Source organism: Syngnathus floridae, chromosome 1, assembly GCF_059516105.1.
Source record: "Syngnathus floridae isolate MCC-2025c chromosome 1, RoL_Sflo_1.0, whole genome shotgun sequence".
NCBI classification, from domain to species: Eukaryota; Metazoa; Chordata; class Actinopteri; order Syngnathiformes; family Syngnathidae; genus Syngnathus; species Syngnathus floridae.
Window position 1 is genome coordinate 11,281,205 of NC_142413.1, and position 13,966 is coordinate 11,295,170.

A 13,966-nucleotide genomic window follows, 5' to 3' on the forward strand; every position below is an offset into this window, starting at 1 on the left:
CCATCTTTCTCCCTCTGCACAGCTGTGATGCTGCGCTCTTCTCACAATGCTAAATAGTCGCTTCTGCTAACATGCTAACGAATAAAGAAAGAGTGCTGCACAAAGATTTATACATACAGACAAGGGGAGCAGGCAGATTCATACCTTCGTTAATCGTGTTCCACTCTACGTCAAAAATAGACTCCAATTGAAAAGCAGTTTCTTCTGATGATAGCACAGCTTTCTCTCACAAACACATGCCTCTCTCTGTCACACACGCACGTACACACAATGCTCCTCCCCCCGCCCCTAGCAAACACACACAAGCTTGTTACGTCCTCCACTGTTCTCACAGGCGCGCGCACACACTCGCTCTCCTGGTCCCCTCCCCTCTTTTCCCACACACACAAATGAACATTCAGTCAAGGGCTACCCACAATCCTCTGCACCAAACAAAGACAAGGGGGTGTGACCAATCACATACTGCCTCACTCTGCATCTGAGTCTCTCCTCCCACTCCCCCCACCACCACCATCCCCCTTCTCTCACTGTGTAATGCTCACTGACATACAAGCTTGTGGGCGGGCTGCTGAGAAGGTTGCCATGACAATGCATCCCAAGTTGCTCTTTCTTGCCATCACTCATATGTTCACACACGCAGTCAACACGCACATTCAGTATTTTCCCTTTTTAGACCTCTGAAGCATGTGCTCTGATGCGGTGTGAGAAAAAAAACTGGAGAAGCCAGTGTTGCAGTACTGCAGCTGGGTTCTGTTGTGACCCACTTTGAGTACTATGACTACTGGATGTAGGACACGCATATAAATACACAGAGTTTTTATAAGGCTTTGAAATAGTTGCATAATAAATGGTTAATTTATAAATATTAACGACTTTACTCCTCTCTGTTGATACTGGTCCACTACTTGGCAAACAACACTGGACTCTTTTGGACTGTGTCCGTGTGTGCGCACTATTCCTATATATATTAAGGGGTTACGCCATGGGGCACGGTGGTGACTGGTTAGCATGTCCGCCTCACAATTCGGAGTGCGTGGGTTCAATTCCACCTCCGGCCCTCCCTGGGTGGAGTTTGCATGTTCTCCCCGTGCCTGCGTGGGTTTCCTCCCACATCCCAAAAACATGCTTGGTAGGCCGATTGAGCACTCCAAATTGCCCATAGGTGTGAGTGCGGATGATTGTTCGTCTCTGTGTGCCGGTTCAGTTCAGTTCACAGTGTCCCCCGCCTACTGCCCGTTGGGATAGGCTCCAGCATGCCAGTGACCCCGTGGGGACAAGCAGGGCAGATAATGGATGGATGGGTTTGTAGGTGTGTCCGAATGTTGAGGGAGCATAAATGTAGGGCACTCAAAATTACCCACAATGCATTTGTGGTGATTATCGATGTTAAAAAGTTGAATATAGACCAGAATGCATTGTGAGTGGGAAAACATGAACATGGTCAATTATCAAACCAATAATTAATTAATGTTATAGATAGATAGATAGATAGATAGATAGATAGATAGATAGATAGATAGATAGATAGATAGATAGATAGATAGATAGATAGATAGATAGATGAACGTCCATTCAACCCGCCCAATCATCACTAAAAGCCACAATTTGTGTGGTACATTAATGGTTCAGAAGTCTTCAAAATGCATCAATATTATTTAAAATTATACAGTATTGAATTGTATTTTCTGCACCATAAGGCACACTTAAAAGCTCTTGATTTTCTCAAAAAACGAAGGTGCGCCTTTTAATAAGGTGCGGAATTATTATTAGTATTATTGTCAAATAAAAGTGTCTGTGAAATGCACCTTTTTTTTGTTCTTCTTGGGTATCAGCTCTTGTACTGAATCCTCACTGGGCCATTTCTCAGGCAACATTTATCAGTCATAGGCAGATGAAATGGTCACCGACATACTGAGATTGGTGGCTTCCAATCTCATCTAAAAAGCCCCATAAAACAACAATCTATTGATTTGCCGCAATTCTAAACTTAAACACTGCATTTTACTTTGGGTGGTTTCTCCATGAATGTGTAGAGCAAGCCTCTGGACACATATGCATTCCACTTGATGAAACCATGACTGAGGACATAAAACAATGACCTCCCAGCATTGCCACTTACATTTTATGGTGTAGTGGCAATGATATTGTTCACAACTAGGTGTAATAATCATTTTGATATCCAGTGCTTTGTCCCAGTGGGCCACAATACATCTTCAATTACAAGAACATCATAACTATAAGGAATTTATTGATTACACAATTATATGATCATTTATTGATTATATTTTTGGTGTTTTAACAAGAAATTAACAAGTAATTAATTAACATTGTTACCCAAAATCAATGGTGTTAGAAACACAGTTATGCTTAAACAACGTTATTGCCAACATCGTTGATTATACTGTGTGCAGGTTAAGATGATAAATTACTTTTTAAATCTTTGCTTTAATATTACTTGTTCTGCATCAAATCCACAATTTGGTGATATGTTTTGTACTTCATAAGTAATGCAAACTAAATTTATTATTATAATTCTTCTTACTATTATTGATAGCATTGAATAAATCTGCCCAAGAGGGACAAAGAGAATACTGATAATTATTTCAAAACCATGTTTCAAAGTGATTTGGTTTTGCAAATATTTTCCTGACAGCATTATTATTTCATGATTACATTAATTTGCTTTGTTACTAATCATTTTTACTCATTATTGAATGCCTGCGGGAATTCAACTTTCAAGTCGCAGAATCAGGATTGTTCTTCGCAGAATCTACACTTTTTCTCTGCAGATTCCTGGGGGGAGTAAATTATACTTGCATAAATGGACCGCCATTTTTTTTTCATCACTTAAGAGATGTAACATTGATCGGTAGAGAACATGCATCCACTCCGGTTGGACATAAGAAATGTGCTCATTTTTTTTAAGCATAACAACGATAGCATCTTAGTTGAACAAAGCTCCAATGTTATATATTTGCGAACAGAGCGGAATTGTATTTGGATTTTGGACATTTGTGTGCAGAAGCCAGGAAAAAGTCAGAGCCTTGTTTGTCTCAGTACAATACTCGCTATTGTTACATCCTTAAGACTGCGCATACATGCACAAGTCAGCCGTTTCATACTCACAATCCAGATATAATACCTTATGACCAAGCTACAATATGCTGACATTCAATTAAGTTGGTCAGAATTAAGAGTGCATATTTATTAGCCATTTTGGAAAAATAGTACATACATGTAAAGTTACTGACAGCAAAAGTCATTTTTAGTTTGTTAGGATCAAGGAGTGAGCAATGTTTGAATTGAAGTTTATAATAAAAGGCCATAGACTGAGACTGCATTTGTCAATTCTAGACATAATAGGACAAGTCACAGGACACCACCTTATTCAGCTCAGTTAGTCACCAAACAAATATAGGATTCTTTACAATGGAAGTGTGTAAGCCTGGAGGAATAAGAGCCAACAGCTTCAGAATACACAGATTTTCTCCTGCTGAGAGCTGCTGGTCTTCGTTCCAAGTCATCACAAAACAGCTATTCAACGGTTACTATGAGACCAGCGGAAGCCCTGTGAACTTGCTGATGCTTTCATCAAAATACAAAAATGATAATAGTACAACTGCCCAATCATTTAGATCCAAATAACCTTACTGAATCATTCCATCATAATCTTGCCCTTAAAGAACAGACACATCTCCTATTTTGCTTTACAGTGATCCCTCGTTTATTGCTGATGAATTGATTCCAAGACCCCCCGCGATGTAGAGTCAATGTTTTCACGATATCCGCACAAGACCATCTAACTAAATAACTCACCTACAGGTGATGAAAACCCAATTGCAAATTCACATTGTGGCAGTGTAAAAACACTTAGTTCTCCGCGTAAGTTAAGTTAACAAGGAGAAATGATGTGACGAAAGTAGCGCCAAAAAGCTGCCGAAAATAAGGCGGATGTTGTCGCATCAGTGCTGCCAGTAAGTTAGGTTTACAGAGGCAAGCCGATGTCCTTAAGATAACGTTGCGGCGGGCGGGCGAATGCTAGCGAGTGCTGAGGCTAACGTTGCTCGCGTCGTAGTGGCATCTCGTTACACAGCAGATCAGGCAAACGAAAATCAGTAGGTGTAGGTGTGCGTGTGTCGAGGCAGACAACCAGCCAGGTGTACCGCTACACAGCGGATCAGGCAAACGGGAATCAGGTGGCAGGCGTGCGTGTGTCAAAGCAGACGAAATGGCAAGAACTGACTGGCGAATGCTGTCTATATATACGCCCTAATTAGCGGGTAACACAGGACAAGTTTAGCAGACACAGTTCTGTATTGGCGACGCGCGAAAGCGTGACACAGGAAGGTTGGGACAACAACAATGAGCGCTCATAGTGCGGTGCGTGCCTCTGAGCGATGCGCTTCACTGAGGACAAGCGCGGGGTGCGTGCCTGGCTGCCGCGCCTGCAGGAAAGAAAGCACTGCTTTCCAGGAGCTGGGACAGCGGCAATGAGCCCTGATAGCGCGGGGCGTGCGTCTGAGCAATGTGCGTCACTGCGGACATGACTGAGTTCAAGAGCAGGAGGCGGCAGCCAGCCAGGTGAACCAACCTGTGCAGAAGGAGTCGGGACATGTGACAATATCACGTGTTTGTTCTTTCATTTACTGTAAAAGTACAACACATGCACAGAACAGTGTGGCAATGGTTATTGAGGGAGTAAGAAAGGTTTATGTAGCGTAAACCTATTGGGGAGGATTTAAAAAGCTTTAATATTGTGTACTGGACCACAGTGCAACAGGAGATTCATTTTGCTAAGCCTCCACAAAGAGATGCGATTGATTGGCTCCAGATTTGCTCAATCAATATCCATCAATTTAGCTTCTCTAATTGAGTATATAATCTACCGATTCATGAACAACAAATTTATTAAATCATGAATTTAACATATTCTACCCTTAATATTATAGAGTGATCTATGTATAACTTTACCGTGAAGGGATGCAATTGATACCGTGATATGAATTTGGGGACATATCGCCCAACCCTATTGTCATGGTGTATCTAACAAGTTTGCTAACAAATTTGCTAATTGCAAATTGTCGTGGGCCAGTGGTTGGGGACCTTATATTTGCAACAATTACTTGAGTCAAATGCAAACTAAAAAAAATTTATAACAAAAATATCTGAGCAAAATCTCTGCCTTAAAGGTTTGCAAGCACCACTATTTCCGGTAGAATAAATGAAAATAAAACTCCTAAATAGTAATTTCCAGAAGACTTATATAGTGCTTTATCTACACCCTAAATTGCCCATGTTTTCAAAAGCCAGACATTCAAGTATTTGAAAACATATTAATATAATGAAAACATATTGATATAATCAATAGACAAATTACCGTTGCTATGTTTTAACAGGTTGGTGTTTTGTTTTGTTATTTTAGTTCCAAATGGCTTCTTTTTTTTTTAAGGGACAGTAAAGCGAGCTCAACACTGGCACTTATGTGATAGGACTGTATTAAAAAATGATGTCAATGACAATTTCTCCCTGAAAAACACTCAGAAGTGATTTAATGGTAATTTGGAATAGAGTGGCGGTGGACTAACTGATGCCTACTTTTTGGGTGGAGCCTGCTTGATTGACACATCAGCCTGATTACATCACAGAAGGAAGCGAAGGCATGTTACTCTTGTTTCAGCCTACTAAGCTTAGAAAATGTCCTGTTGTTTTGAAATACATGATTCTTTGAACGTTTAATGCAGCAAAGATGCCTTATAGATGCATTGGGGCTGGGTGTAGCAACACGCAAAAGGAAAGGATCAATGAACAGTGATCCCTCGTTTATCGCGGGAGATGCATCCCAGGACTACCTGCAAATAAGGTAGATCCACAAAATAGAAACGGTATATGTATTTATACACTATTGTATTGAAACTTACAATATTTCATGATTCTTGTTGGCTGCTAGAGGGCTGTCACTGTAGTTAGAAGTATTAGAAGCTAGAAGTGTAGTTAACCTTGTGAAGCATTGCAAAGTGTGCACCTTCAGGATTAACACATTTCACTAACCCGGGGGACATCATGCATAGCGAAACCGTTGTGAGTCATAGTTGCGCATGAATCTCGTGTTGCATTGTGGTCCTACTCACAATATTAAGGCTTTGTGAACCCTCCCCAATATTTTCACGTGACATAAACCTTTTTCATTCCCTTAATAACCCTTCCCACAATGTTCTGTGCATGAATTGTACCTTTACAGTAAATAAAAGAACAAACGCGTAAAATTGTCATGTGTCCCTGATTGGGCGCACCGGCAGCCAGGAGGCCAATCCTTCAGCTGAGTGTGGCCGTTTAAAGCACCTCCTTTTTGGACAGGTGGTGGAGGTGGTACTCCATACGTGGACTTCAGGGGAAATGCAAGTCAAATGAACCCTTACCGATTTCAATTCAATATATAAAAACCTATGAAGAACTCAGCTTACATAAAGCCTTTCGGAACACGTCGTGTTTGCGTATGTTGGCAACTGGTGAAAGGAAATAGACGAGGTACAGAGAGGCTGCTCATTTCTTGCTCTTAAATCAGCCATGGAAAGGCAAATCATTTTTTGAGGTTTTCAGAGGTTGAAATAGGTAGAGATGTCCACATGCATTTTGAGGCTAGTTGATCCCCATTGTTTTTACATTTTAAGCGATGTCTGTACAATGATTTCCAATGGGGAAATTGTGATTGCTTTCTTCCGTGATGTCATCAACCAAGACTTGAAGAGAAGTGGTTGAGTGGCCCTATTCCTCATTAGAAGTAGGCATTTTTTAAGGCATTTGTTGTTTCATTATTTCTCCAAAATGAATGGATAAAATAGAAAATAACTGTTTTTATTTTCCTAATAAGAAAAAGACATAAACTGGGATAGTTCATGAAAAATGGACCATCATCGCTTTTGTGTCGCTTTAAGTGGAATCTCACATTCCATTGTGGCCAACGATAGAATCTGGGTCGGTTATTATTGCACACATTAGTGTTGCAAAATAGATAAATGGTCCTCGTAGCTGCCGGAAAGAAGACGAAAACAAAGAAGGCAAAAAAAATGAAGGTTTTTAGATGGAATTGATAAGTTTTATTTGAATATGAATTTAAGGGAAGTTAAGTTATACATTTTCTTTGCAGTACCTGTCCCAACAAGTCGAATGACCGCGTTTGATTAATGTGTCTCTGCGATATGAATTAGGCAGCAAACAACACCAGTTTTTAGCCACCTCAGGGTGTTGGTATTTTGCCACTTGTTGTCGACACAAAATTACATTATCATGCAACATGCAAACTCCACACGGGAAACCCAGAGCTGGATTTGAACCCTGCACCTCTGAGCTGTAAGGCGAACTAATGCCCCACTGTGCCGCCCATAATCGATTCATTTTAGTTAATTGAAAAGATGTACAACAAATGAAATGAATACAGTTTAAATATACATTTCTTTATTTATAATAAATAGTCGGAGAGCTTTATTCAAGGCTTTGTAATTACAGTTACGGTGGTCACCTGATATGCAACAAGAAGAAAAGTAGTGAGCTGGATGTCCGAAGCGCCAAACAGAATGAGAGAACTACTTTCACGTGCCACATATAGCGCGGTACTATATAGTGAATGAGTGACATTCGGACAAAGCCTACACGAGCCCTTGGGCATTGTAAGAGTGGCAAAATGGCTGACCCTTGATAGATTAAAAACAGGTGGATTTTGCTGCCTAATTCATATTCCACAAACGCATTATCAGTCAGAATGACGTGTTTAAACTACTGGTGGCACATAGAATATATTGTAGAGAAAACGTTGGACTTGACTTGCTCTAAGAAAAAAAAGGGCCCTTTTTCATCGTGGATTAAGGGACACATGTTGAGTACTGTGCGTGCATGCCTGAAGTTTGGTGATGGTGTCACTGATGAAGAACACAATTCTATCAAATGCATTTCTTACAGTAAATTTAAACACGTAGTAAAAAGCCTAAGCATTGTTGCTTCATGGCGCTGTAAAAATAAACAACAAAATACCCTAATCTTGAAATAGATCTAGGGCTGCAGCTAATGAGTATTTGAATAATCGATAAATCTGTCAATTTATTGATGAATCAGATAAAATCATGTTTTAATTCTGATCCATTTATTCAAAAACGGGGCATTAATTCATGTTTTCTGCACAAACACTGTGAACACTGTTAGTATTCTGTTACTGTTTTGGTTCTTAATGTATTCATAATTGTTTTTCAAAGTTAAGGCAAGTGCTTTTTTTGTAGTTTAACACAAATCGAATCAGTCTGCTTTCACGGAAGATGACAGAGATTTGACAATATTAGCTGTTGACAATCCAAAATTTAAAAGGCGCGTACAATTTTAAATAAAAAAAGCTAACTAAATAATTAATCTATTATCAGAAATCATTATCAATTACTTGATTGATTTTTTGTGGATAAATCAATTAATCATTGCACCTCTAAATAGATCACAATGTATTTTTCTATAGAAAATACGTAATTGGGACAACATTTCTTCAACCTCTAACCCACATAAATAGCCACACTACCCACCCACACACACACACACACACACACACACACACGCACACAGACAAGTATCATATCATCATTTATATTATTTATACATTATTTTCTGTATGTCATTTATACTACATATTAATATAGTATTTACATGTTTGAAACTATTCTTTAACGTTCTAATGATAACATATGCACTTATAATATACACTTACTGATACAGAAAAAATGTATGTACTATGTTAAAAATGAGGGTGACACTACTTTGCGGATTTTCACATATCGCGGGTAGTCTTGGAACCAATTGTCCGCGATAAACGAGGGATTACTGTACTACATTACACTAAATGGAACCAATCAGACTCATGATAGCATGTCAAAAATGCTGGATTGTATCCATGGCAACGATCATCAGCTAACAATGCAGCAGTAGTCATTACTCCCAAAGTTCCCTTTTTTTTAGAGATTAAACTTGATTGACAAAAACAGCACTCATTTTGCAAAAGCAAATTTAAAAATTAATTCCAAGTAAAGAGAGTCCAAGAATCTTAAGAATCTCTATCAACTCAAAAACAATCTCCCCGGAGAAGTGTGCACAGTACCTGGATGAAAGTAAGCAGGTGGACTCTGACACACATACTGTGGAGGATAGTGGCTCTTCTTCCTGTGTTTGTGGATTCTGTAGTCCTTTTCACTGTGAGAGCGTCGGCTCCTGTGAGGCTCTGCACAGGCTGGTGGTGACAGTAGCCGCTCTGACAGTTCAGAGCTGGGCCATGCCCGCCTCAAAGCGCTGCTGTGTGTCTTCTTCATCCTCACCACATTGGGTGGCGGACAAAAAAAAACAGGCGATAATTTTATCTACAAGGCTGAGTTGAAAACAAGCAAGATGGATGCTGGAGCCTGCAGGTAAAAGACTCGAGGGTTCTTGCTTGCAACTTATCACGTGAATTCCATTCTGTAGAACCAATATTTCAAGTCAATTACTGAAAATCAAACAACCACCATTTTGTGGAGGGGAAAAATACATTCATGGCCATGTCGCTGGTGACATGACCAAAAATAATCACAAAATCACGAAAAAATGTATGATAGCACAGCAAGTCATTGGACCGCAAATACTGTATGTTAACTGGCACAAATGCATAAAAATAAATGTAGCAGTGCAGAGAAATTGGATGACCAATTCTCAAGCAGCAGGACCAAGTCTAAGGGACAACAATGTTGGTACAGGTCAAAGGAGGTCTCTGGGAAGGAGCCGATGTATCACAAAAAAAGCCTGTGCAGCCAAGCGAAGGAAAAAGGGAAAGAGGGAGGGTGCGCTGATACAAAAGAAAGCAAATGGAGGGAGGAGAGCGGACAACAAAACATCCATGGGAAAAACAGCTATGCTCCTCTCTTCAATGACTACCCATTCACATTGCTCCAGCAGTCCGTTGACAAATGCTGCTTTTGGGTAGAAGCTGTTGTCATTTGTGACCCAACAAAAGCTTAACCAAGGGATGATGGAGGTCTTGTCGATAAAAAAAAAAGAAGAAACATTAAAATAAATCAACAATATGTTCTATGTCCTGAATAGAGCAAAAACTGCCTCCACTTTTCTTTGTCTTCTCCTCGATCACGTCACTTTGCTCTCCAGCTCTCTCGTCTCGTCTGTTCTCTCTGCCTGTGTTCGGTGTTGTGGGAAAGGAGGGCGGAGAGGAGGGACAGAAAGGGTGCAAAGAGAGGGAGGGCTGGATTCTTGTAAGCCCACCCACTTATTTCACTCCTGTTACAAAAACTGGAGGCCGCCGTCCATTCATAGAAAACGTACACACGAGAAAGCTGAATTCATTTTTATAAAGCCTTAGTGTGTAGAACTAAAAATTCCATTAACCAGCCAATCAAAATGAGACTTTTTAGCTGGCTGCATGTTGACCAAATGCTGCAACCCACACAGCAACACGAGCAATAGGCATTTTTTTGGGTCTGTTGACACACTGGCACATGAACTTTGCATCAATACCAACATTGTACTGCCAATCACTCAACTGGCTGCATGACAGCGAAACAATTACTATACATTTTAGCAACAACAACAGGTCTTTTTTTTTTACTTAGCTTAGATAACTTGGCAGTCTGTAAAAACATGCACTTGTATGAACCAGTCCATGGCAGAAAAAAAATGGAGACCACTGCTCTGGAGCCCTGTAGCATCATGTTTTTCAAAAGACAATCTTTGGACTATGCCAGATATCTGATTTGAGGAAGGGGACTCAGGCATTCTAGTGCTATGTTGATCATCTCGAGAAAACTACACATTATAGCAGTATATAAAAGCATCATACTATTTCTCTTAGAGCAGTAGGTCAGCAGTAAGACTTTACACCAGGTGTCCCCAACCTTTTGATCGGGGTCAACCGACAGCGGTTCTGGACGTCACATCCGTTCCCAACATATTACATATTCATCAAACGTTACAATGTTGCTCCCTTTACCCAGGGTAGACTTTAAATGTGACACAAAACTACTGGTAACACAAACACACGTGACAAAAAGTTAGGTTTTTAACCATTTATATTATTTACAGTTGACCCCTACTGACCCCAGATCCACATTCACGGTGAATAGGGACCAGGTCAACCCGCGAATAGCAAAAATCCACATATAATCGATGCCCATTGAAATGTACTGGTTGGGTAATTTTCTGCATACATTTTTTATTACCGTATTTTCCGCACCATAAGACGCACTTAATTTTCTCAAAAAACGAACGTGCGCCTTTTATTAAGGTGCGCCTTTTGTGTGGACCAAATTCCAAAATCTGTAAAGTTGTTTTGTGTGGCTTCCATATTATACAGCTGTAATATGAAGACCCGATGAACCAATCAGAGGACATTATGTTTTACGTAGATCGGGGCAAAAAAAAAAAACCACGTAACACGCAGAGAATGTACCGTCGCCACCATTGATAAATAAATACTACCGTTTGTGCAAATCTGTAAAGTTGTTTTGTGTGGCTTCTGCCACACAGAGACATAATATACAGGCGTAATATGTAGCCCCGATGAACCAATCAGAGGACATTACGTTTTACGTAGATCGGGGCGGTAAACCAATCAGAAGACTGCACCAAACACGTTGAGTACGTACCTCCGCCACTAATGATAATTAAATACTATCGTTTGTGCCAAGAAAACAGCATTAGGACCCTCTTAAATGGCATAGACATAAATGTGGACTTTGTTTTTGGATTTGGGCCGGAAGCCCTTTTCAAGGACAGCGCAGATGAGGACAGAGACAACTATATTATGAATAATGATGAAAGGGTGCTCAGGTTAGGGACGAAGGATGGAGGACAGAATGGCAACATTTTTAAAGTGCCCATCACAGCGTACAATGCAGCTGCAAACATGTTTCCCTTGGGAAAAACAACATCATGGAGTAGTATACTTCAAGTGTTTGCCGATTAATTTGCAAAGGTATTACATGGCCCTGTGTGAACAATACTGAACTGCATGTTTAAGCATAGTTGTGCGTTTGCAACCCGCAGAAGGCAGTAAAACTGTCATGTGAAAAAAGCTCACCCATCAAAATATTAGGACATACAATAGAGCTCCGGGTGTGATATTTGTTTACACAGCCACCTTGCCAGAAAAGTAACGCCAGCATGCCAATCACTAACAACAGAGCATAGTGATAAAACTAGCATTTCTCTGTCAACATCCTAAATGAATTCACATCTCACTTTGATGGAAACGACATACTGTAATGGAGATACCGTATTAGCCCGAATATAAGACGATGTTTTTTGCATTGAAATAAGACTGAAAAAGTGGGGGTTATCTTACATTCAGGGTCTACACCAGTGGTTCTTAACCTGGGTTCAATCGAACCCTAGGGGTTCGGTGAGTCGGCTTCAGGGGTTCGGCAAAGCTGGTATATATTTTTCCCTCTTAAATATAAAAATAAAAAATCCAAGGCGGATGGGTAAGCGGCGATGTGTTTGATCACGGTCTCTCCACCGCTGGAGACATGTCTTTCATTGTCATTTAACAGTTGATAATAGGACTGGGATAAAAATAAATTGATTAAACGATTTTAGGTTTCATAAGCCTATATTGACGCCCTGACCTGTAACCCACATAAATTGTATGGGTGTGAACCTGTGTATGCCACTTAGAGATTTAATTTATGCACTCTGCCACAGGGTGGTGCAAATCTCGAATACAGTGGTTATCAACCTTTTTTTGCGCCACGGACCGGTTACATGTCAGACAATATTTTCACGGACCGGCCTTTACATAAATAAATAATGCATTTATAATAAAAAACGCATAACAATAAAACTTACCATTAAGTATCAGCTCCGTAGCTTTGTGGGCTCGACTGGGGAAACATGATTGGGACGAGCGTTTTGACCTGAATTAATCGTTGATAATTTTTTTTTTTTTTTTTTTTTCTGTGCGGCCTGGTACCAAATGACCAGACATCTGCTCAAATACATGCTCATGGAGCTTTATTGTCATGAGTGAGGTGTATGGTAACTGTGTAGCGTTGTAATCTGATCTTGTTGGTGTCTCACATTCCAGTTCTACTGATAATAGCAGTGTGCAGTTTTGTTCAAGCAAGCCTTCTAATTCTGTTCGGAAGGTAGGGGAGAAGACAAGTTTTCTAAGGGTGAAAAAAATGACAGACTATAACAATTTATCTTGGTATTAGTAAATTCCACACAACACAGTTTTAATCAATGATGTGGCTAAAACACTCAAGAATAGCGCAAAACTAAACATTGGACCACAGTAGCTATTCCAAAGTGATCGTTGATGAGCCCTCATCCAAATTTATTTGAAGATACCAGAATATGTGGAAGCAGCTGAAATACTACACATCTGACACGTTACATACAGCCGTAACGGTTCTTGAGTGGAAAAAACACCTCATGACAGTTCTCACGCGGGGTAAATTCGATTTCATCTACCCATCCATTTTCTGTACCACTTGTCCCCACGGGGGTTGCGAGCGTGCTGGAGCCTATCCCAGCAGTCATCGGGCAGTAGGTGGGGGACACCCTGAACCCGTTGCCAGCCAATCGCAGGGCTCACATTCAGATTCAAGATTTAAGAAGATTCAAGAATTTTTATTAGCCATGTTATACAACCATTCGACCTATCATGCATGTTTTGGGAATGTGGGAGGAAATGGGAGTACCCAGCGGTAACCCACGCAACCAACATGCAAACTCCACACAGGAAGGCCAGAGCCAGAACCCAGAACCTCTGCACTGTGAGGCGGACGTGCTAACTACTGTTCTACCTTGCTGCCTCAATTTTGATTTCAGTGATTGCTAAAAAAAACACACACAAATAAATATTAAAGGCACCATTATTTTGGCTGACAAAATATGCAGAGATGCTCAAATGCCACTTGTGACCTGAAATGCCAGTTGCCCATTGACAAAGTCT

At 40.4% G+C, this 13,966-nt stretch overlaps 1 protein-coding gene across 4 annotated transcripts in view; it reads right to left on the reverse strand.

The window, feature by feature from the left end:
* The window catches only part of LOC148404081 (storkhead-box protein 2-like), a 31,093-nt gene that overhangs the window by 16,009 nt on the left and 1,118 nt on the right, over nucleotides 1-13,966 (reverse strand). The window contains exon 1 of one of the 4 annotated variants that reach the window (XM_088376442.1): nucleotides 9,128-10,372. The exons of 2 other annotated variants lie outside the window; for them this stretch is intronic. In XM_088376442.1, coding sequence (XP_088232568.1) covers nucleotides 9,128-9,335 — 208 coding nt within the window. In that variant the 5' untranslated portion in view covers nucleotides 9,336-10,372. Of the gene's footprint in view, nucleotides 1-144; nucleotides 346-9,127; nucleotides 10,373-13,966 lie in introns of those variants that run through there. One more of the 4 variants, XM_088376448.1, reaches the window with a different exon arrangement.